The sequence below is a fragment of the Podarcis cretensis genome, assembly GCF_951804945.1.
Source record: "Podarcis cretensis genome assembly, chromosome: 11".
NCBI classification, from domain to species: Eukaryota; Metazoa; Chordata; class Lepidosauria; order Squamata; family Lacertidae; genus Podarcis; species Podarcis cretensis.
The window spans coordinates 3,934,700-3,959,013 of record NC_137180.1 but is presented as its reverse complement, the minus strand read 5'-3'; the positions used below and the strand labels follow the sequence as shown (position 1 = coordinate 3,959,013).

At 41.3% G+C, this 24,314-nt stretch overlaps 1 protein-coding gene across 4 annotated transcripts in view; it reads right to left on the bottom strand.

The window, feature by feature from the left end:
* The window catches only part of PCSK5 (proprotein convertase subtilisin/kexin type 5), a 161,271-nt gene that overhangs the window by 123,841 nt on the left and 13,116 nt on the right, over positions 1 to 24,314 (bottom strand). For 3 of the 4 annotated variants that reach the window (XM_079996045.1, XM_079996047.1, XM_079996048.1), the window contains exon 2: positions 13,917 to 14,021. In XM_079996045.1, coding sequence (XP_079852171.1) covers positions 13,917 to 14,021 — 105 coding nt within the window. Of the gene's footprint in view, positions 1 to 13,916; positions 14,022 to 22,959; positions 23,270 to 24,314 lie in introns of those variants that run through there. The other variant, XM_079996046.1, reaches the window with a different exon arrangement.

Below are 24,314 nucleotides of genomic sequence, written 5' to 3'. Positions count from 1 at the left end.
GGGGCCATCACCATGTATTGCCAGCTCAAAATGCCTGAAATTGGTACTGTGATCTGAACGCCATACTGGTTTCAGACAATTTCCCAATATATCATCCAGCCCTACTTGGCATAGCATCATATAATGACCACTAGGTGTGCCATCTATGCAGGGCCATGGAGGATGAGGCCCCCCCTCAATATTCTGCAGCTAGGTGGGTCCCGTCAAGCACCTCCCAGGCTGCCACTAGGCCCCACTGGGCCTCCTCCCACTGTGACATCACATGCACACTGCGCTCCCATGTTGGGCAGAACCTGGTGCACCTGATGACCACGTACACAAATAGGATCAGATACTCAATAAAGACGGAATCTGGAAGTGACCTCTGACAATGAGATTTAACCCAAATAAAACAAAAAACTATTTTGTTTATAGCCAGGCAGTTGGGAGTGTTTGGAATCACCTATTCTTGGCAAGGATCCATCCCCACTATGACTTGATGTATACATGTTGATAGCATTTTGGCAGGGGAGTCCCTTCTGTTTTCTATGGAATGCTTCCATTGCTTCAGGTAATTATGTATGGCTAGCAAAATCCAGGGACAAAAAGAAAAAACACTAAACACAAACAAAAAAAATCCAGAATACACATGTTCAAGTATATTTTGCAAAACATTATTCCACCAGCTAGTAAAGTGTTTACTGTGTGGGGAGGCCAAATAAAAGACAAAAATAAATACCTGTTGAATACCTTGGAAGTAGGAAGCAAAACTGTGAATGTCTGAAGAAAAAAGATCTGCGTGTTGATAAAATAAGCAAAGAAGAAAGAAAGCAATTAAAGAAGAAATCAATCAATCAAAGAAGAAGAGATTAATTAAAAAAACAGGTTGGGGAAAAGAGAAAAACAGAATGTAATGCAAAAGAAGTGAGAATTCTACTCATCCTTAAGGTATTTCATGGGCAGAGAGAGGAGTGAGGAGAGTGTTAATTGGAGACAGTCACTGACAACTGAAAAAAATAGTGTGAACAACTGCAGGTAATTGTCCATAAGCAATGTAGATTCTGTCCAATATTGGCTTTAAAAGAGGCTTAGACAAATTCATGGAGGCTAAGGCTATCATAGCTGCTAGCTGGAGGCAATGAGGTTTCTGAATACCAGTGGCTGGAAACCACAGAAGGGAGAGTGCTCTTATGCTCAGATCTGGCTTCCTGGTTTTGAAAAGTCATCTAGTTGGTCACTGTGAGAACAAGATGCTGAGCAGAACGGGCCATTGGACAGATCCTGCAGGCTCTCCTCATGTTCTTATGTGGAGATACAGACTGAGCCACAGACTGAGGGAGAAACTATAGCAGAGTAAATATGGTAGGAAATATTGCATAACGAAGAACAGAAACCTGCAAAGGGGAGAGAGAGAGAGAGAGAGAGAGAGAGAGAGAGAGAGAGAGAGAGAGAGAGAGAGACGGAATGAGAATGATGAAGAACAAATTTGTAAAATGTATAAAGATTAAAACACTAAATAAATAAGGAAATGATACACAGACAGTTAGAAAACTATGGATAAGGTTTCTCTGCTTAGAGAAGTTCAAAGACCAGAATTGTTTCAAGTTAGAAAAGGAAACTTAACATGAGGAAGGAGCATTAAAAGATAAACACTCTGTGTGCAAACACAGTAATCCTGCGAAGAAAAAAGTGATGACAGCTGTGCTTATATTGAAGGAAAGATGGGGGGGAGACAAAATGAAAGGGAAAATTTGTAGAAAAAAGCATTAAGAGTCGCCCCCCCCACGGTAGCAACATTAAGGGATTAGGGTGTGTTGAATTTTTCAAATTTCAAAAATTAGGGGTGTTAAATGTTTTAACATGACTTGGGAATTTAAAATATGTTTTGGTTAAATTAATGCAATTTAGTTTTACTTGGTAAATAACCACATAAAAATATTGGCTATTTTGCATTTTTGTGGAATTCTCAATAATTTTAAACTTGTCTTATTAAAAAAGTGTGAAAAAATGTGTGTAAAATTGCAGAAAAATCATTAAAAATTATTGTCAAGTACTTTTAGTTATATTGTATATGCCTGAGCATAACAAATATGCCAAAACGCGGAAGTGGTAAGAGGAGAAGGCTTGCTGAATATAAGCAGAGAAGTAAGCAGGTTGCATCAAATGCAATTATTTTCTCTGCTGATGATAACCCCCCCCCCCCCAACAGCTGATGACCAAGATGGAAGTTATGAACTGACGTTAGGAAAACCAAGTGCGCCTTCCACTTCTAAGAAAAATAGAGTACAATACAGTATAAGTACATAAAGTTGCTATGCAGAGCATCAGATAAGGTGTTGGCCTGCTTGCCACAGCTGCCATCACCACTGCCAGCTTTATGGATGCTGACTTGATCACTGAAGAAGAGACTGGTAGTTGATCACAATTAAGTCAAGAGAGCTCAAGAAAAAATTATGAAATCCCTGGACCAGGAATTGGATTATCTTTGTCATAAGGGTGAAATTGACTGTGGCTGAAAGCAGGCAATTCAGTTCAGCAGTTCCCCAGTATCATCACAGAACAGCAGTATTCTGTGTGCAGATCACTGTGAGCCAAGTATCTCCACCACTTCACTCTGGAGAAAGGCTCAAAAAGAGAAAAACCAGCTGAAGTTATTGCTAATAATCTTGTAGATTTCATGAAGGGCATAGGTTAGATCTGATAAATTATTCTGCCCTGTTTTTCTTATTTGACTATGGAAACCACTCCTGTGTTGTCCTGTGATGACTAGTATCTCTTCACAGCATCCAATTTTAGGCTGGATTTTGCTGTACTTCGGCTGAACTTTGATATCTGTGTGTCTTTGTTTAGTCTTAAATCAATGGTTTGGCCAACAGGAATTCGTTCAAAAGCTCTGCTGTCAGACAGCTGAACTAAGAACTGTCAATTCATAAAGTTCTGACATATCTCAGGGTATTCCACAGGAAGACTGTCACCTGGTGATAGTAAATTGGCAAGTACTCAGCATAGTTCACCTTGTCATAAGCAAAGCAGCAAGAGTTGCTATAGGGGAAAGGTTTAACTGCCTTGTTGGGCAGCATGCAGCAAAGGAAGAAGCACATATATAAAGTTCAGTATTTTGTGTGAGAGAGAACCAGGGCTGGCCCAAGACATATTAACACTTGGGGTGAACCACAAAATGATGTCTCCCCCAGCCAGGGAAGAAAGGGTGAGTGAAGATCTACATCAGGAACAAGGGGGTGGGATAAAGATCTACATCAGGATCTGCTACCCCTGTGAATTATGCTGCCTGAAGCAGCCACCTCACCTGGCCTTGTGGGTTGGCTGGCCTGTTGGCAGAGTAGCTAAATTGCAGCCAGGAAGCCAAACCGTGTGCAATACTGATTCTTTTCTTGAAATTAAAACCATGTCCAAACACTTGCTAAAATATTCAAAAGATTTTACTTGCAGAACATGTAGCTAGGTAAGAATATATGCAAAGTATTTATATTCATATGCTTATCCAAGCATGGGCTCAGTTTTTTCTTAGTTACAGATTACAGCTTCTTCCTTAACATTCAAACTAACTGTGTCTTTCTCTCTTTCCAGTCCTTGCTCTCAACCTTCTGCACGTGACCCAGCTTGGCCATGTAGCTGCTTCTGAGAGGTTTCCACTTTCTCCTTCCAGCAGACTTCTTCTTACTGCTTCTTTGGGAGAACATCTTCTATACTTCTTTCTGTCACATGTATTCACACAGAAACATTACCACTCCTCCTGCATTGTGTTTAGAGAGAGAGTTATCTAACACTGTCTCTTCTTCAGTTTTCTTGGAAATGCAGCCATTACAGTCAAGTACTCACACAAGTGGTGCTGGAGGAGACTCTGGAGAGTCCCATGGACTGCAAAAAGATCAAACCTATCCATTCTGAAGGAAATCAACCCCGAGTGCTCACTGGAAGGACAGCTCCTGAAGCTGAGGCTCAAATACTTTGGCCACCTCATGAGAAGAGAAGACTCTCTGGAAAAGACCCTAATGTTGGGAAAGATGGAGGGCACAAGGAGAAAGGAATGACAGAGGATGAGATGGTTGGACAGTGTTATAGAAGTGACCAACATGAATTTGAGGAAACTCTGGGAGGCAGTGGAAGACAGGAGTGCCTGGTGTGCTCTGGTCCATGGGGTCATGAAGAGTCGGACACAACTAAACGACTAAACAGCAACAACTCACACAACAAAATGGACACTGTAATAAGAAACCTGCCATATGACCAGAGTTAACCAATTACACAAGAATTACTGGGGAACATTCCAGAATTAAACATACAGTAATGCATAGCTTTCCAAACTTTTCATGTCGGTGACATGCTTTTCAGACATGCATCATTTTAGTCACACAGTAATTCAGTTTTACTAGCAAATCAGAGGTTAAACAAATCCCTTTCCAGCCCTGGGAGGAGTGCAGGGAGCGTTCGTGTGACACACCTACACACAGCATTGACACACTAACGTGTCGTCACACAAGTTTGGAAAGCTGTGCAGTAATGCATTTAAGGACTCTCAATTTCAGTAAACTAAATCACGATACTTAACATGGCCCTGATAAGAGCCTCAAAAATGGCCCAGGGTCTCTTTTTACACTGCCCCCCTCTCTCAGTAGTTCTCTAAGAGGAATATGGATGACCAGAGAGGTGGTTAACTGTGGGATGGAGTATAGCTGATTTTGCTTAGTTGTCCAGCACAGCCTGCTTCTTCTTTATCTGCAAGGCCATGGCGTTCCCCTAGTTCCAGTGAAAAGCTCTGCATTGCTAAAGAATTAAAACGGAATGAGGGGGAATCTGAAAATCTTCCATTATTTTCCTGTTTTATGATCACATCATTTGATTAATTGCACATTTGATGTTTGATCCATGAACCTCCCATTGCACTGTAAAGTTCATATTAACTTTTTATCAATCTAAAGCAAAGCCCCATAATTTTACCTAATATATGTTATCAAGCAAACATCATTTTAGAAACACAAATTATCTGATGAAGAATCAAAGGTATTTCAGAGGTGTAATTTTAATAATCTGCCCTTTTCAATTACTTTGGGGGTTCAGATTCTGAAATAGCAATGCTTTGAGCTTTTGTGTTCAAAAATGTGTTAATATTAAAGGCATGGTTGAGCCATCAAACTGATTTCTTTTCTACGTAGCCTAGCATTACAGCTCAGGCCATATATAAGCCCTTCAGAAATCAGCATATACTAATTTTAAGTATCCTTAGATCATTTACAAATTCTACTGACAAATCATGCACTGAGTTAAATTCTGCTCAAGGAAACACAAGCATGTATTCAGAAGAGGTATTCTAGTGTCTGAGCATTTATACTAAGGTAATAGTAGGATTACATTATTAACTCATGAGATTAAATGCCCCTAGGGCACAGCATACGTACATCATTTTAATGCGTTCCATTGGTGACAAAATAGCCCAGAAAGCATAATGCTTTGCAAACATCATTTAGCACCACAATGAGTTTTGCAGAAGCATCTCCAAATACCAAAACACCTTGCCCACACCTTGTCCCCAAGGTCATCGAGTACTATTAATCCATGGACAGAAAGGAGGAACAGGACTGGTCGCCTAGCCAGTCTAAGGGAAGAGGTGGCAGAGGAAACAATGTTTGCTGTGTGGAGCAAGGGAAGCAGGCAGACACAACCCCAGGGGAGGAGAAGCCAGGCTCTAAGGCTCCACGGCTGCGAGGATCCTCCGCTGGAGGCGGCTCCTTCCCCACCCATCTCTTCCCCGCCAGTCCTGGCCTGTATCAAGCCTGGGGCATGTGGCCTCTCTATCCTTTCTCTGTCTCCCTTCTTCCAAGGGAAAAAAAATAAATAGGACAGAAGCTCTGTTGTGCCCCGGCTTGTTCAAGGGGTGGCAGTTAGAGGCATCTTCAAACCCCCTGTGGGTGCATTGCAAGGGAGGGAGAAAGGCTGGGAAATTGTCACTTCTTTAGTGCCTAAATCTTTCAAAATGGGAAACAGTGGCTTTGTGTTGTCTATTCTCAGACACCTACTGTTAGTGTACTGTTCTGAAGTCAGCCGCAAAGTCAGCAGCAACGGCACCTTGCTACTAGCAGTATATCACAGCTTCTACAGCCTACATATACAGTGGTGCCTCGCAAGATGAAATTAATCTGTTCCGTGAGGCTCTTCGTATAGCGGTTTTTTTGTCTTGCGAAGCAAGCCCATTGACATCTTAGCGGATTAGCGCTATTAGTGGTTTAGCGGCTTTTAGCGATCAGCTGTTAAGCGGCTTATCAGGGACTTCTGGAGGCAGCGCCATCGGCAATGGCAGACTCCTTCTGAGTAAGAGGGGGAAGCTCCGCAGAAATCGGGTCTACCCGCTACAGCGAAGCGGGGACCCTCGCAAAAACCGCAGGCGGGTGAAGCCTGCGACCGTGGGACTCGGCGGGCACCTTTGCGCTCCCCCCGTTTTGCAAAGGGGCTCGGAAAAGAGCTCCGGAACAGGACGGTGCTGAGAGTTAATCGCTACTTCTGCGGAGTGAAGCTGCACAGCTGATGCCGGAGAGCGCTGACCTTTTTCCTTTGAAAATTCGGCTTCTAAACTACAACCCGTGAGTAAGAACTTGATAAAAACGGCACAACGAACTTGAATTTGGCTCTGAAGCGGGAAGGCGCAAAAAGGAAGTCCGTCCTCCGGTTTTGTAAATAGGATTAAAGCAAAGACTTTTGAAGCTAAGAACTGGGAAAGTTGAGTTAAAAGGAGCTAAATTTCAACGCCTGTTGAAATCTCCGCTAAGCCGCTAAGCCGCTAATAGCGCTAATCCGCTAAGCCGTCAATGGTCTTGCTTCGCAAGACGAAAAAACCGCTAGACGAAGAGAATCGCGGAACGGATTCTTTTCGTCTTGCGAGGCACCACTGTAGTAGAAAATGGGCGTAGCCAGGAGGCAGCTGCCCTCCCAATCAATAAAAATACTCAACTAACTGTGGTTCTGCCCCCCTAACAAAAACCCTGGCTATGCCCATGTAGTACCATGTCATGGTTTTAGATACCACATGTCTTAACAAAACTTGAGAGCATTTTATAAACAGTGGTACCTTGGGTTAAGTACTTAATTCGTCCCGAGGTCCGTTCTTAAACTGAAACTGTTCTTAACCTGAAGCACTACTTTAGCTAATGGGGCCTCCCGCTGCCGCCGTGCTGCTGGAGCACGATTTCTGTTCTCATCCTGAAGCAAAGTTCTTAACCTGATGTACTATTTCTGGGTTAGCGGAGTCTGTAACCTGAAGCGTCTGTAACCTGAAGCATATGTAACCTGAGGTTCCACTGTACTGCTTAGGCTGCACTCCTACACACTTATATGAAAGTAAGTTCCATTGAACCTAGAGGTACTTCTGAACACACATGACTAGGTCTGTGCTATTTCTGCTCCATAATTTTTCTACTGAAATTGAGCAGGACTCTTCTGGTGTTCATGTTTCCTAGATTAAAACCACCATGGGTGATGTATAAATGTGTATTTGATTCTGACCTTTTTAATCAAAACAGCATTTTTCTAAGTTTTTACCATATTTGGAATCTTTATGATAATGTGATAAAAGGCAAAAAGAGGTAGAAAATGAAGTAAATTTGTGGGTATAAGTGTCTGCGGAATTGTAGCGATTGAATAGCAATTTGCGATTTTAGCAATTGTATGGTACTTTTTGTGGGCTTGCAAGATCAAAGGCTTAAATTGGCTCAGAGTTACAATCCTACCAACTGCAGCAATTTTCAGCCTGTAACCCAATTTTAAGGGAGCGGCTTATATTCGGGCATTGTCTCTTTTTCTCCCCCCCCCCCCAAGAATTTTAAAGGTACAGCTTATTAGCGGGTCCGGCATATATTCGGGCCAATACGGTATTTTTGGAAGCTGAATGTCCAATGGGGCTTCTGCAGCTTCCAGCCAATCAGAAGCCACGCTTTGGTTTACAAACGTTTTGGAGGTCAAACAGACCTCTGGAACGGATTCCATTCGACTTCCAAGGTAAGACTGTATTTTCTTCTCATGCATGAGAGTTACTACATGATGATGGGAACTCTCCCCTTATGTTCAGGAATAGAATACATAATGATGCCACTTTTATGTTTGTTGGGGCACTTTTTATATGCTCCGTCCTCATTCTGGTTCAGAACCCACAGACTACTTGAAAAAATATTTAAGAGTTTCAACATACGTTTCTTACATATGTAAGAGTTTCAACCAGCACTTTCCTTTTAGAATTAGCTAAATAACCTAATCATGAAAGTAACTCCAAATATACAGTATTAAAAGGCAGACATATGCCTTTATTTCAACCTGTTATGCAAATTCTGAATTCAGAGACTGTTAAACCCCTATAAAACTAGCCCTTTGCTCTTTTCACATTCCTAGTGCATTCTGCATAATTTCTTTCCAACATGTTCCCTTGCTCTCTCACCTCTGCTATAGGATCTCATGGCAGCCAACTCTGTAAATTACCTTTTCTTTCCCCCCAAATTATTGCCCCTTATGATACAAAACAACTATTTCTCCATTTATTCCTTTTCTAGATCAACTTGAAACACACCAGCCTGTCAGCCAGATTAGCCACTTGCCGCCTTTCCTTTGCTGGCAACATAAACTGAATAAAGTCTCCTAACATCTCCCAGAGTGCAGCTGACGGCAATTTCCCCCCTCTCTCCATTCCTTTAGGACCCGGTCCTGTTGAACTCTCTAAATACGCTTGAGTAATTCTGAGTCTCTGTAATATTCTGTCTCACATTGAAATGTGAAATATGAAAGCCTTCAACTGCTGTTTTTCAAATAATTTCACCACATTATTCTACATATAGACCAAGACAAGATGAAAAATAATAAAATAATTTCCACGCACTTTACATTTATAAGTAAATGCTTTATACTGAAATGCATAACTCTCATCTCAAATGCTCCGATTTTAAGATGACTTTAAATTGTCCCCATCATGAGATTGTGTGCCCCCCTTTATCCACTTTTCCATTTCCTGTCTGGGATTCTTCTAGCTACTCACATACAGATTATGTACAACTGCAAATGCACATCATGAACACCTGCTATTTGCTTCACATCAAACATTCTGGGCAAAAAAGGGAACAGCAGTGTTTGACCAAAGGAAGCTGTTGAATGCATATAAATTAATTACAAAGGGCTACACGATACAGCAGAAATGGGTTTGTGAAAATATGGCTGTGTCTGTGCTCCTTTAGAGTCATGCTGTATTATCCTATGACTCATTCAGATGAGTCTTTCACCCCACATTCCCCTCTAGGGCCTACTCAATATAATCCAGCATTTCTACCAATATGTGAAATTCAAGAGAAGCAGTGTTATACATGGTAAGCGAAGGGCAATGGCAGGAGAACTGATTTCCTTGATTTAATAAAAAGAATTGTTGCTAAGATGGGCAGCCACTACTTGTTTCTTTTTCTTCTCCCTTGTTATCATTTCACTCTGTGCCTTCTTCACCGCATTAACTGCTCATGTCAGGGTCTTCTAATTCAGAATAGTAATCTGCAATCTCTTTACTTTCTCTAAGTGAAAGAATGGTTGCTTTAGGGAGCAGTTACACTCTCCTGCGTAGGTTTTGCTGAGGCTCCCTCCCTCTTGTCAGTCCTTTATAGCTTTATCTGCAGCCAGTGGCGTAGCAAGGTCAGGTGATACCCAGAGCAGGAAATTTCTTGTCACCCCCCCCCCCACACACATTGAAATTATTAAAAGAAGGAAAAATAAGATAGTGTACTTACAGTTGCAAGTGTTATTTTCTGGTATATTTACTTAACATTGTGAGCATAAGCACTTAAAACATTTTTTTCCAAACTTTGTTCTCTGCAAATTTTGAAATCACATCATCAAAATCAATTCAATTGACAAGATGGCCAAGCCAGAGAGCTGAGCTTGACTCATAGTGGACCTAAGATAACTCTTGATTAATTTTGGTTTTGAAAAACTCCTCTCACATGATGTCTAGCAATGTAAACTGAATTTTAGAATAACTATTCAGAGATTTGAATTAAGGCTCAAAGCAAACAGGAAGTTGCCCTAAAAATGGCAATATATACATATATTTGTATTTCCCTTTTAGGCTGTGTACCTGTTTCAGCAATTCACTTAAGCCTTAATAAAAATATCATCTATGGAAATAGCAGGAGTTATACAAACAGGTCTTACTCAAAAATGTCAGAAAGCTACTTTGCAACTACTCACTTCTAACCTAGGACTGCTTCCTCTGCAAGGAGACAGAGCAGCTTCAAGCCTATCTGCCTAATGCAGGCATAGGCAAACTCAGCCCTCCAGATGTTTTGGAACTACAACTCCCATAATTCCTAGCTAACAGGACCAGTGGTCAGGGATGATGGGAATTGTAGTCCCAAAACATCTGGAGGGCCAAATTTGCCTATGCCTGGCCTAATGATAGAACCACCTTGTGCTAGTTAATGTCACCCTATACAGCAGCTGCACCTTGTGTTCATTGATCTTCAGTACTTAGCAAGTGAATATAAAGTAAAGCACCAATCACCAATGAACAGGGGAGGCAAAGGAACGCAGCAGCTCCAGCTCACGCTCACTTGCTTTGGTGCACAGGTGTGCAAGGCTGGATGGAGGAATCGCTGCCCTCCAAAGCCGCTAAGAGGTTCCGCGGCTCAGGAGAGCGGCCTCTAGGGGCAGAGCCTACTTAAAAGGGCGACACTTAAAAGGGCAAACGGGATTCTATGGGTCCCACCAGCGTTTTTTTGTGCAAAAGGGGGTTTGGATTCAGCCAGCATGTCACCCCACCTCATGATGGCACCCAGGGTGGACCGCCCCCCCCCCCCCGTCCCTACTTATACGCCCCTGTCTGCAACTTGAGGTCAGCTGGGATTCGAAATTATCTTCAGAATTATATGGAGTGACGACGCTAGTTTAGCTTCAAAATATCTGCCTTTATATGCATAATTCTCCCACTTGAAATTATGGTAGTGTCACATTCTCTGGCCCTGATGCTCCAAGAGGTTCAGAGGCAGATTTGGAGGCCACAGAAAGCACTTCAAGTCTCTGCCCTCTGGATATGACTTACCACTAGAACTTGACTGGACCATCAGACTTGTCTTGCCCCATCTTTGCTCTTTGAGATGCAACATCTCTCTCTTCTAATTACATGTGCCCTGGCTTCACCCCAGCCTCCCCTGGGAGGATCTGAGGCAGGCTGAGGCCATGTTTAACAAAAATGCAGTTCTTCAAATAGGTGATCCATATGTCTGACATAGTATATAAAGGCTGTTAGCCTGTATGCTGCCCTGTATGCATGACTCAAGCAGCAGTTTTGCTGGTTTGCAGCTGAGTCTTTTAAACATTATGTGGGATGCATGGAATACTTCTAGTTAAGGACTTACTTAAGGGCTCTAGTTAATGAGGCATAGTGGAACCAAATATATCACAGTAAACCTCATACACACACACAAACCCCTATGTCCTCTGCAAGATCAATGCTATTAAATGTTTAGATTTCATCAGGTTGTGTTACATCTCTTGCAAGTTAATGGAACAATAACCAGCTTTCCTTCAACGTAAAAATCCAAAGACCTTAATCTGCCTTCAAGACAAGTGCTATCAACACTGCAACTTGTTGGAACATGACACCTGCCTGTTTTTTGGAGCTTAGGTTTCTGATAACAGGATAAAGTGGACAATGGATATTACTACTTTTTTCCACAACTTGCTTCAGCACAGTGTATCTACGCAATCTCAAAGTCCATCCTTACAGCCAGTCTAATGAGCAGTTTAAGTAAAAGGAAAGGAATGAGTGCAATCTTATTGACTACATTTCACATCCTAATCTATTTGTCACACTGATTAGGAAGTGAATCATTGTAAAGTTGTAGATGAGTCTTTCTTGTTCAGCAATCTACAATGAGATTGTCAGACTAATGGACCCTCACAAAGGGCTTAGGAAAGATTGAGGGAGAGAAAATTTTCTGATATGCCATTTAAACAAATGCATGCACAATTAAGAATATGAAGGCTGAACCTTTTGAGCCATTTGCTGACAGTCAGGATAATTATGAAGAAGGTGAGCTATAAATGCAAGAAGTCAAACATGGCTTTTACAACAAGTTAAGATCTCAGTTCGCCAGGGAACATTTATGTTCATTTCCATCAGTAATCCTATGTTGTTAGTAAAACCAAGTCTTTCAAATGGCAATTCTAATATGAAATTCTAGCTTGTTTAATGAACAAAATGAAAACACAACAATTAATAGAAAGATAAACAAAACAAAAAAAAGAAAGAGTTTACAATGTGCTAATTTTCCATACATTGCTACAAAATTAGTCATGTGGTTAAACATTAAGATATTCTGTGAAATGCAAATAAACTGGATCACATGCAACAAATGACCAACAATTGCTTAAGTCTTGCCAAAGAAATGAGACTGTCTTATAACAGTTCTTGGTGTGGGTTTCCTCCACTTCCATGGTCTACTAACATGCATATACTCTAGGATTTGTACTTGTGACAAAGACGGTGCCACATTACTACTGCAAGCTATCTGGCAGGTAGCATGTACCTTTCCAAAGCAGGAGGGCTGCTTGCTGGGCTCTGAGAAGCAGGTGGGAGGACTTTGGGACCCTGTCAGAGTTCTCCTGCCTACTTCCCAAAGCCCAGCAATCAACCCCCGCCCCTAATTGCTTTAAGTGATTATGCCCAGGAGCATAACCCTTGTGTTGAGTTAGCTATCTGTACATGTTGTACTTCAAGACATCAAGCAACTGGCATATCAAGTCTTAGAATCAAGACACATACTGAAATGTACAAGTTCCTTAATTGGCTGTGATGGAAATGGCAGCCAACAGGTAGCTGAGAGGGGAAACACAGTGGATGTTACCAGCTATGAACAACCTTTGGGAAATGGCATGCTTGGAAGAGGTTTACAACACCTTCCCTCCCCACACATGAAAGTCTATCATTTCAGCCTAAAAGAAAAAGAAAAAGTGAGGGCCAAAGTTTGGCATAGCTATAATAATGGAAAAGTATCATGAGAAGTATGTTACAAAGGAAAAAGATATCTACAAATTCAACAGAAGTCAGAATATACTATTAAAAAACAGAAGTGTAAAAATTGAAATTGTTCCTGATACATTAAACAAAAACTTGTCAAATAAGTACCATCTTTCTTTTCCCCATGGAAGATCCATACATTGTAAAGTTGCATAACAATAAGAAATTAAAGAGGCACAACTTTTCCATCTTATGCATTTTAGGAAAAGTTGGTGTGTTTAATTCCTGCCTGTTGTGAAGCAGTTAAAGAAGGCTCTCCTTAGGAAAAAACAGAAGACATCTAGCAACCTTATCCACAAACTACTTGTGGCTGGTATGCAATACCCCTCAAGTCATTTACATTTCAAAGCGCTTCACCAAACAGCTGGGCTACTCCAAAGTAAGGAAATGGTTTCAGGACTGCAGCCTCTGAGTGAACACAGGTGCAATGCACCTACATCTGCTACACTGTGCCAAAGGCTGCAACCCAGCCAGAACAACTGCTGTACAACATGCAGTTTCTTGAGATTGCATAGCAGTACCATCTACTGTCACAAGGTATATTTCTTCATTCTAAGACATGGCTACTACTTGCAAAGAGCATACCAAGAAACTATTATACTAATTTGTGGCTGCTTAAATTAGTGAAGGTTGATCTACAGATCACCAGATACATACGCCAGTCCCTTATGAACTAGGTTGTACATCTTAGGACAGCACATCCGTTAATAATACAATATTGTCTTCATTATATCCTAATGTGAAGCAGAAGCTCAATGAACAGATAATATGTCAGCTCTTGAAATCTTAGATGCCATCCAGGTAAATGTCTCCTAGTGTAAAATTTCAAATTAAAAATGTAAGTGCTTGCATCTTATATGACTGGCTAGCTGTGTTATCTTACCTTTGGTTCCATTGAAATGAAGCTGTGAGTACCTCTACTTGAGAGAACTGACCTTTTAATCGTTTTACTATGGTAGAAGTGGTAGTAATCCTTCAGTGCTCCAATCTGTAGAGAGGGGGGAAAGTGGAGAGGGAGAAAAGAGGGAGATTTAACTTATTAAAAACAGTTTGTCTGGGGTTTTTTGTTTTTGTTTTTTAAGAAAACCAGCACTATAAATTATGCAATTTCCTGCTGTTTTACTTGATCCTCAGCGCTCATCTTTCAAAAGGACATATGATATGAAATGGATGGACTGTATAGCTGTATAACCATATATTATAACTGAGATGCTTATTCTGTCTGTCTCTATCTTTTTTAATGTCTAATTTATATGCAGCATTTTAAGTAATTTTGTACAAATTACCACCCAACTATTTTCACAAAAAAGCATAAAAATAATCAGTCTCTCTCTCTCTCACACACTCTTTTCTCCCAAGGAGCTCAAGGTGGCGTACATGATTCTCCCCAGTTCATCTTCACAACAACCCTGGGAAATGGCTTAGGCTAAGAAATGGTGAGGTGGTAAGAAATCTCTTCCCAGGGTCAGCCAGTGAGCTGCATGGCTGAGTAGGGATCAAGCCCCAGTCTCCCAGGTCATAGTGCAACACTCTAACCATTATGCTGCATTGCTAGCCAGTACGCTCAAGGAAATTTATTGTAAAAGGTACTATATTCAGCTTTTTTATATCATTAGTTCACAAAACAAAATCCATCTGAAGTATCACAAGGAATAAATTCTATTAGAACTTTAGATTATTCCTTTTATTAAAAATTAGGAAACCAGCACACATCTTTTTAAATGAACATTTTTTTTAAATTATAGATTCACTTTAGATATAATTTAAAAAATAAGAATACCACTGACAGTTCCAGCATTATAAATATTCAGACCTTTACAAAGCATGAGGTTAAAAGACAAGCCTTGGGGGTTTGAAAGCCTCCATTTCAAACTTATATAACCCCTGCTTTAAAACAGTTGTGTTGGTTGCCAGTTCATTTTCCAGCTGAATTAAATATGTCCACTGTTGTGTATTGAGTCAAAGGATTTTATATCTGTATTATTATTGTCTGTATTTGCATTAGGGTAAAGTAACTGCCTTTTGGTTCCAGAGGGTACAGCTACTATTGGTTCATTTAAGCTGCTGTATTTGGATCCTCTGTCTTATTGGTTTCCTCCAAAAGGCAGGACTGTGATTGCCTGATATTGTTCCCTCCAAAATGTATCCTTTCTAGCTAGTTCCCTGTCCCTATAAACGTAGCTCTCCCCTCCTCAGAAATCACAAACCCCACGTCACAACATCCACATTAGTGTTTAAAGCCCTAAATGGCATTTGAAAGACCACCCCTTTCCCTACAGAAACTCTCTTGTGTTAAGATTGGCAGTAGGAATCCTCTTCCATCATTTTTACATGTTCAGGTGGTGGCAGCCCAGGAGAAATGCTCTCTGTGGCAGCCCCTAAGCTGTGGGATTCTCTCCCTGCAGAGGCGCGTTTCACATCTTCATTCCAAAGTATTCACTATATGCAGAAACTAAACCATTTCTTCCTCATTTTCTTCACTCACAGGTTTGGCATAATTTTTGATATTTAAACTGAACTCCTTTTGCAGTCCAGTCCAGTTTACCAAAAGACTTAACACACTGGAGGATGGGGAAGAATTGCAGGCCCCAGGTAGGTGTTGCCAGCATTGTATGCTGTCCATGTCACAGAGATGTCTGACAGTTATGACAGCACAGTTGGTGCTGTAAAGCTTGCAAAGAGATAGCAATGTGTGACTACCTGCTATCCAGGAGTGGTTCTCCTAACCAATCTTTGTAGGTGATCCTACAGTATTAGAAAAAAACTATTGAAAAGGAAGTGCTCTCTTATACCATCATAAATACCAAGTTATACAACTATCTAATCTTATAGCAATAAGCAATATAGGTTTCACTTCAATTGGCTACCTAACAAGACATTGCCTGTGGGCACCTAGGCACAATAACTCACAACAATCAAGCAAAGGATTTGTGCTTATAGGCTCAGCACTGACAAAAGCCCCATTCGGGAGTTCATGCTCCTCACACATAACCAAAAGCAAGGGGAGGAATTCAACGTCACACTCTCCTGATCCTTCAGTCACTGCAAGCATTTCTCCTCTCATCCTCCCTCTCTTGACCCTCCAGAGAGGATCTGGGGGGGGGGGAGCGGGGAGCCCCATTGCACTAGCAGAAGCCCCTGTGCTAGGTTCCACTAGCATGCTGGGTTAATTGAATCTGGTCCCCTAAGAGCAAGAGTGTGCTGTCACGAACCACCTGCTCCACAGGATCCTCTTTGTTGCGTTAACAGCCCTCAGTGAGATTGAGAGCAAAGGTCTGCAGCAAGGAGCTTCTTCTACTCTTGAAGGCTCCCCAAGTACTTTAGGGTTTTCATTTGTGTGGGGAGCTTCCACATACTGTAGTTATTAAGCCAAAATATTCAATGTAATTTCATCTTCTATGTGCCTCTCTTTAATTAACACAGATCAAAGAGGTTCTACTTTTTAATGAGGAACCTTTGCTCCACCCCAATGACTGGAGTTATTGTAAAGCTATAATATTAGAGAAAGAAATTAAATTCTTTTTCAAATCCATTACTTGATGCATACAAAACAAAATGCATTTTCATAAAAAGAAAAGGAACTGAAAGTTTTCTCCAGGCCGTTCAGTGTTTTAACTGCCCGCTGCTGATTTAAGAATACAGTGTGTTGTTCTGGTGCAGTTCAATATGGAATTACTTATGTACTTATGTACAATGCAGCAATACTCAAAGAAGAAACAGACAACTCTGGTGCTCAGAACTAATGTATATACTGCAGTGACACCAGGCTGCCCCCAACTTTTTTTATTTTTTAGGGGGCAGCGCATGGCATGTGGGTGCAAATTGAGTTTAAACAGTTACAACGGTCTATCAACATAATCATTAATTAACTATGCAAATATTCAGACAAAGATAAGAGATGCAGGGAACATATAGCCCATCTAGCTTTTTGAGCAAATTACTCAAGGAATATGTAGCAGTTAAGGCTGTAATCATAAATTGAAGCCTGCAATCCGAATATTAGAAGAATTTCAGCATTCTGCAGCTTGGCTGCTCTTGGCCATGCAAACCTCTCTCTTCTCTGTCATTCTCTCTTGTTCAGCTCTTTACCTTCTTATTACTATGGACCCCATGCTTTCCTAAAGCTATGTACACACTTCCATTTACTCTGCATCAAGTGCACTTCCACGGACGGTTTTGGAAGTGGTATACACACAACGTTAGTCACAATCCATATCTATTTTGTATCTCTCTTGTCATTTTTTAATATACAAAATACTGCATTTTCCCCCAAGCCAACTTCGATCCGAATTGAGAAAAAGAGCAACTTAGCTGCATTTTAAGCTGGCCATGTACACCACCTCATGCCCTGGTTCCAGTCCTCCTTGCTGATCTCTCTCTCTCTCTCTCTTGTGAACTCTTACTTTTTTCACTTCTCTTCTTCCTGTGTATTGATTTTTTTAATACTCTCCTTAAATTTAACAAAACTCTCAGGGCAGGGCACAACAGTCATAAAAATAAAATAAAAGCATATGGATTAACACAGCAGAACAATAAACCCCAAGCAGAGGAATAAAAGCCCTCCCCCCCCCGAACTTTTCACATTAAAGCCACACTGAAAATGCACCTGGGGGCATTCCATACAGAGAGCGTCACAGCTGCAAAGGCCTTCTCTCGTCACCACCACCCTCGCCTCACTTCAGAAGGCAGGGGAATTCAGAGAAGCGCCTCTGGCAACAACCTCAGCAAGCTCAAGTGGTCTTTTTGATACCTGAATCCCAAAACTTTAAAGGTAAGGACCAGCACTTTGAATTGTGCTCAGGGAAGAACTGGCAACCAATTTAGTTGTGTGGAACTGATGGGGTTGTTTTCCCTTTGGTCAGCTCCAGGTAGTAACCTAGCAGCAGTGTTCTGTATGAACATAAGTTTCTAAGAAGTCTTCAAAGGCAGTTCCACATACACTGTATTATCTCTTAGTCTGCCTTACCTATCTCTCATCTAAACTCTGAGCAGCAGCTCAGTCAGAGACAGATTCTTCTACCTACTCCATTCTGCTGTGACTTTATCGCAGATCAGCCTGCCACCTCCCTTAGTGAAGTACAGTATCGATTTTAAATATAGCAACACTGACATATTTATCTAGCTTACTGAATTTTTATATTTTAAAAAACCTTAGTTACCCTGAGAAGCTCAAAAACAGCAAAAACACACTGCATATACGACTAGGAAAATATATTCAGAAACTGACTAAACCTCTGAGTGACTGAAAGTGGTGCTTACAGTTATACAGGTTTTTTAAAAACCTGTTTTCCTTGGGCAACATACAATTTGATTATATTTCTATAGAGATGTTTTTAAGAATGGATTATTCTCACTTTAACGTCATCTCAAAAAACTTCCTCTGTGCTTCTGATCATCTGATTATTCCAATTTCTCTCTCACTCTCTCTCGGTATCGCCCTTGTTTTGGATTGCTATATTTAGAATGTACGTGAAGAAAAACAGAACATACTATTTACCAAGATAAAATATTGATACTTCTGTAATCTTAGTCCTCCTTAAATGCAAAGGAGGTATGGTAAAAATTAGACCATTTGTTTACAATTCCACCAATGATAAGCTTGTGCCTTTCTACATCTGTGAGCTCACACAATTTCACTGCAACATTTACATTACTCCTTTCTACTGCAGATGCATAAAATAAGATTATTTCAAGCAACTGTGAAATAAATATTCACCTCTCATCTTAATGAACATATGGCAAATGCTAGGATTTCTTCATGTCCTGCAGTGGAGCTCTGTGTTTGAAACACTATCTCTTTGAATCAAAGCAATTGGTCTAAAACAAGGACATACTGCTTAGTAAGCTTCTAAATATGATTTTCAGTTGGCTACATCAGTATCTTTTGCCCCCTTCCATTTCCACTTTGAAGATGCTGAATCTGCACATATAGTTAAACATCAAATGCAATGTCACTGAGAAATGACACTCCTTCAAAGAGCAGATTAAAAATTGCCAGAGAGCAATCTGGCATAACTGTCATGCCTAGAATTCATATGCTTCAATAATGATTCCAGCCTTCTCCCTGGTACATTTTGAAATGGCAAAAAGAGATCTATTGATATATACATTTAGTACAAGACATGTCCACTGATATTTCTTTCTCTTTTTTTCTTGTAAAGTGGGCAATCTTTATGCAATGTTATTTATCAATACACTGAGCAAATATAGTGAGAAACTATTTACAATTTCTGGATAGTCTTTATATTTCATCTATTGATGTCAATATAAAATATTTTATTTGCATTGTGAGTTAATAAAAAGTGAAGGGGAATTATTCTGTAGATTTTCAGGAGTAACTCATACATAAACCTCTTCATTTAATGGAAAAATGATTTGTTCAACCCTCTGCAAAAGCCTTTGTGCACCTCAGAAGGTTCAAGCTTTTGCTGAGCAACAGCTCAAAACAACTCAGTTGCTGGAAGTCTACCAATATTAACAGCACACTAAACAAAAAAATGTGTTCTTTATAAATAAAAAGTCAGATTAGCCCCTCATCGGCTTTCAGTCTTGAGATTCCAAGAACAATGGAGATCCAGCATGGTGTGGCGGAGAAATATTGGAATGGATGAGGAAATCCATTTTAAATCCCCGCTCATATTGGATGACTTTGGGTTGCTCACATTCTCTCAGCCTTAATTTACCACACAGGGCAGTTATGTGGATAATACTCCTTTGTATGCCACTGTGCCCTTGAAGAAGGAGTTGGATACATATAATAAGAAGGAGTTGGATATATATAATTAAGGATTATAATTTTTCATAGAGGAAGCTAAGGACTGACCTAGATGGACTGACCATTCTGTATATATAAACATAGACTTGCACCATTTGGGTAGAAAAGGGGTTTGTATCAAATTTGTATCAAGCCAAGGGTGAGGGGAATCAAATATTTCCTTATCTACAGTTTAAAAGGTAAAGGGACCCCTGAACGTTAGGTCCAGTCGTAGATGACTCTAGGGTTGCGGCGCTCATCTCGCTTTATTGGCTGAGCTTCCAGGTCATGTGGCCAGCATGACTAAGCAGCTTCTGGCGAACCAGAGCAGCGCACAGAAACGCCGTTTACCTTCCCGCCGGAGCGGTACCTATTTATCTACTTCCACTTTGATGTGCTTTTGAACTGCTAGGTTAGCAGGAGCAGGGACCAAGCAATGGGAGCTCACCCTGTCATGGGGATTCGAACCGCCGACCTTCTGATCAGCAAGCCCAAGAGGCTCAGTGGTTTAGACCACAGCGCCACCCATGTCCCTTATCTACAGCTTAGATCTCCCCAGTTCTCTCTCCTCCAGGTGCTTTTCTGCTAGTTTATTTTATTATTTACTGAGAATTATTCACATACCAACCTTTCATTACAAAATAATAATAATAACAAGGTGGTTTACAAAATAAAGCAGATACAATAAAATATGCAAACTGGAATCCAGTATTCTGTAGAATCAGTACTAAGGATCAGTGCCTAGTTATGCCTATGTGAACAGGTAAGTATTTACTAGCTGGTAGAACACTAACAGCAGATCAGCCCATCATATCTGCAAGGGACGTTTGTCTACAAAGTCCTCCTCTAGCTCACCATAAGATGACATGTCACAACTAGACTATATCCCCCATTTTCTACACATTTAAGTACATGGAAAAGCTGCCATCATACTGCATTTGGACCAGATACTGGTTTGCCTTCCCAGAACTTTCATTAAAAAGGTAAAGGTAAAGGACCCCTGACAGCAGTGGTGGAGGAAGAGGAGTGTGGGGGGAGCGCACCACCCCCGGCAGTGCGATCCTTGTAGGGTGCCATCACAGCTGCCCCCCTGCCTGCACTGGGCACCATGCCAGCCCCACCCCCGTCTGCTCTCCACCACCACTCCTTGCCGGAGCATGAAGCTCCGCCACTGCCTGACAGTTAAGTCCAGTCGCAGAGGTCTCTGGGGTTGCAGCGCTCATGTCGTTTTACTGGCCGAGGGAGCCGACGTTTGTCCGCAGACAGTTTTTCCGGGTCATGTGTCCAGCATGACTAAGCCGCTTCTGACACAACAGAACACCAAAACCAGAGCAGCACACGGAAATGCTGTTTACCTTCCCACTGGATGGTACCTATTAATCTACTTGAACTTTTTGGCTTCCCTTATTTTTGTTCACCTCCTTGAGCTACCAAATAATAAAAACTTGATTCCCTATTCAGAGTAAGCTAAGTAAATTGCTCAGTCTTCTTCACACTGATTATTAGTTTATCAGTTAAGCAAATGCTGTATCTACTCTGATGTAATCTCATGTGAACCAGATGTAAAGCCAATGCAATTAAACTGATATGAGCAAAGGAATCAGCCTTAGAGAAAATAAATAATTTGAGATATTGATTAGTTTTGGAACAAGGTGTGTCTGTTTAGTGTAAACTACAGATTTGCATTTATGCCAAAAGAGCATACAGTACAGTGTTCAAAGCAATTAATACAGTAACCTACAACAGTTATATTGTTTCCATGGTACACTTAATAACACAACAACCAATAAGCCTTTTAACATTGTACTTCGCCTTACAAATCAAAAGGCAGAAATGACTGGTCAGGATAATTGCAATGTTTTCATTTTACTGACTGCAGCATCAAGGTTGATTAAGTAATTCCCTATCATCAACTCCAAGACAGTTTACTGTGCAATAATAACGCTCCAACCCCTGGGTATTATTGGGGGTGAGTTTCATTCACTAAGTGATCTGTTGAGGTATTAAATATCCATCACAGCATCTCACCCATTTATTTTATCAGCATCAACTGTCACAGCAGTAAAACTTTAACAGCCTTGTTAGACTTTCTACTGAATCAAAGTCAGCCCCATGTGCCTATCTGTAAAAAAAAGGTTAACAAGGCATGGAAAATAGTAAACACCATTCTACAGTTTGATATATCAGTAATATACGTAGCATTTATTTCAACAATCCAAGAACCATTTATAAAGTCTATGCCATTGCAGGGAGAAGAAAAGGCGAAGCAATAAATCCTGCACAAATCCTGAGTGGAGTCCCTAAGACACTTGGGTCGCGCCTTGTAAGCCTCCTTCCAGCAACTGCTGAGCCCAGCCTGGTGCCAAAGGCACGCAGGCCAACATTTTCTGCCCCAATCCCGCTGCCTCCCCTTTGCTGGCTGGCTCTCTCTCTTTGCCTCCCCAGCCTATCCAAGGCCTATCCAAGAGGCCTTTGAGGCCTGCAAGGCCACTGCCACTTTTTCTGTCACCTCCCACAAGACCTGGCAGGCCGCTGCTGCTTCTGTCACCGCCTCCTTCCACTGCAGCAAGGTCTGGCAGGCCATCACAGCAGCCGCACCTCCAGAAGCTGGCTGTGTACTTCTGGAAGCCCACTTCTGGTGCCAGCTTCCAGAAGTACGTCAGTGTCAACAAGGCCGAGAGCGGGGTCCTGTCCCCTGAGCAGCGCAGGACCTCCATACACACTGGCCAGGCTTGCTTCTCAGGGCGGTCACTTTAGCGCTGCTAACACAGCATTTGACTTCACTCCCAGAGGTGCCCTCCATTGTCTCTTGAGACAGTCGGATGCCAACCACTGCAGGAATGAAATACTCAGCCTTGTTTCTTCAAACATCAATTCTGCAGAAATTGTTTAAGGAGGCCTATAGTCTCATCCAGGAACTAATACCAAGTGAATTTTATTTAAATATTGTTTACAACATTGGTGGAATCTACACACATATAAAAAAGCACTGAAAATGCTTTTTTATTTTTATTTTAAAACCACATTGAATTTGGCATAGCTCTCTTTTGCCATCTAGTGTCACATTTGTATACTGCACTTTATAACACATTTAAAACCTTTTATTTGCAGTTGTGTAGCTGAGTCTACCGTCACTCAAAAATAGTTTGGCTGTAATCCTAAACATACTTACTAGGGAGTAAGTTCCATTAGTTCCATTTTTTTTCCTCCAAAGCCTGCAGGGAAGTGAAAGAAAAGACCTACATTCTGCCTCTCCCTCAAGTTCTCTGGGTCTTGCTGTGTTGGAGGGGGTAACAAAATAAGAGCACCCTTCCCCTTTTAGTTTCATGCAGCTTGCTGTGGACTTGGGAAAGTGGAGAAGTGTGCAAGGTGCTGGGGGGAGAGGGAGAACTGGAGCAGCATGACTGGCACATAGCTAAACTATTATAGGTTGATGCGGCCCACTAAGGGTGCATTGCATGAAGGCCTTCAAATTCTGCAGCCAGGACTGCTATGAAGCAGATGTGAGTGTTGATGAGAGTATAGGCCTCCGCAAGCACTTAATGGCACTCTGTTCCCTGTATTAAACTGTTAACAGAAACATACAAATTGGTTAGCTCCTATGAAAATGCATGCCTAAAAATGGACATAAATACTGTACTGTTCTACATTTTAAACATTAGCCTTGGAGATAATCTGACTTTGGAGGAAGCAAATGTGCTGAATCCTGATCAACTCTGATTTGTTCAGGGTCACAGTGGGCATCAGGGCTGTGGTCCTTGACAAAGCTGTTCTCCCGTATGCAACTTATCAGGAATGTTTTAGTATAAAAGCACAAATGTGTTTCTGGCACAAAGCTGTGTTTACAGGAAATGGGGGAAGCTACAGGACTTAAGATGATACATCATTATACTGTAATTTTCATGGCTGCATTCAAATCTCTTGCTTCCCCCTCCCCCCACAAACAGGACCATGGTATTGTTGCTGTTGCAGCATTTATTTGAACTCTCTTCAGGAGATTGCATTTTTAGGATATACTTCCTCCCAGTGCTTTTTTTCTTAAAAAATATATGTTTAGGGGTACTCTCATTTTGACTCAAGAAAATCACCATTTTATAGTTCAAATCCAAAAAAAGCCAAAGAAGATAGCTAGTGAGAAATGCATTAACAAACTATTGTCAGATCACATCTTTAGGAATGCTGTCTAGTGTCAAGCCTAAACAAGTGCATGTCTCTGGTAGAGAGAGTATTTCATACAAGAGAAGCAGGAGCTGGAGCTTCAGTCCCACACCAACCCCTGCAGTTACCTGTAGTCCTGAGTGAGAAGACATTAGGGTTGTAAGCAAAGAAAGGGGAAGGTCATTGTTCCATGGGAGAAAGGGAACCAGCTGTATTTGTGGAAGTTTGCAGGTCAAAGCCTGGCATCTCCAGAGAGGGTTGACCCTGCCTGAAACTTTGGGGAATCATTGCTAGCCCATGCAGACAATGTTGAGTGAGATGGATCACAAAATTGTAGAGCTGGAAGGGACCACAAGGATTATCTAGTTC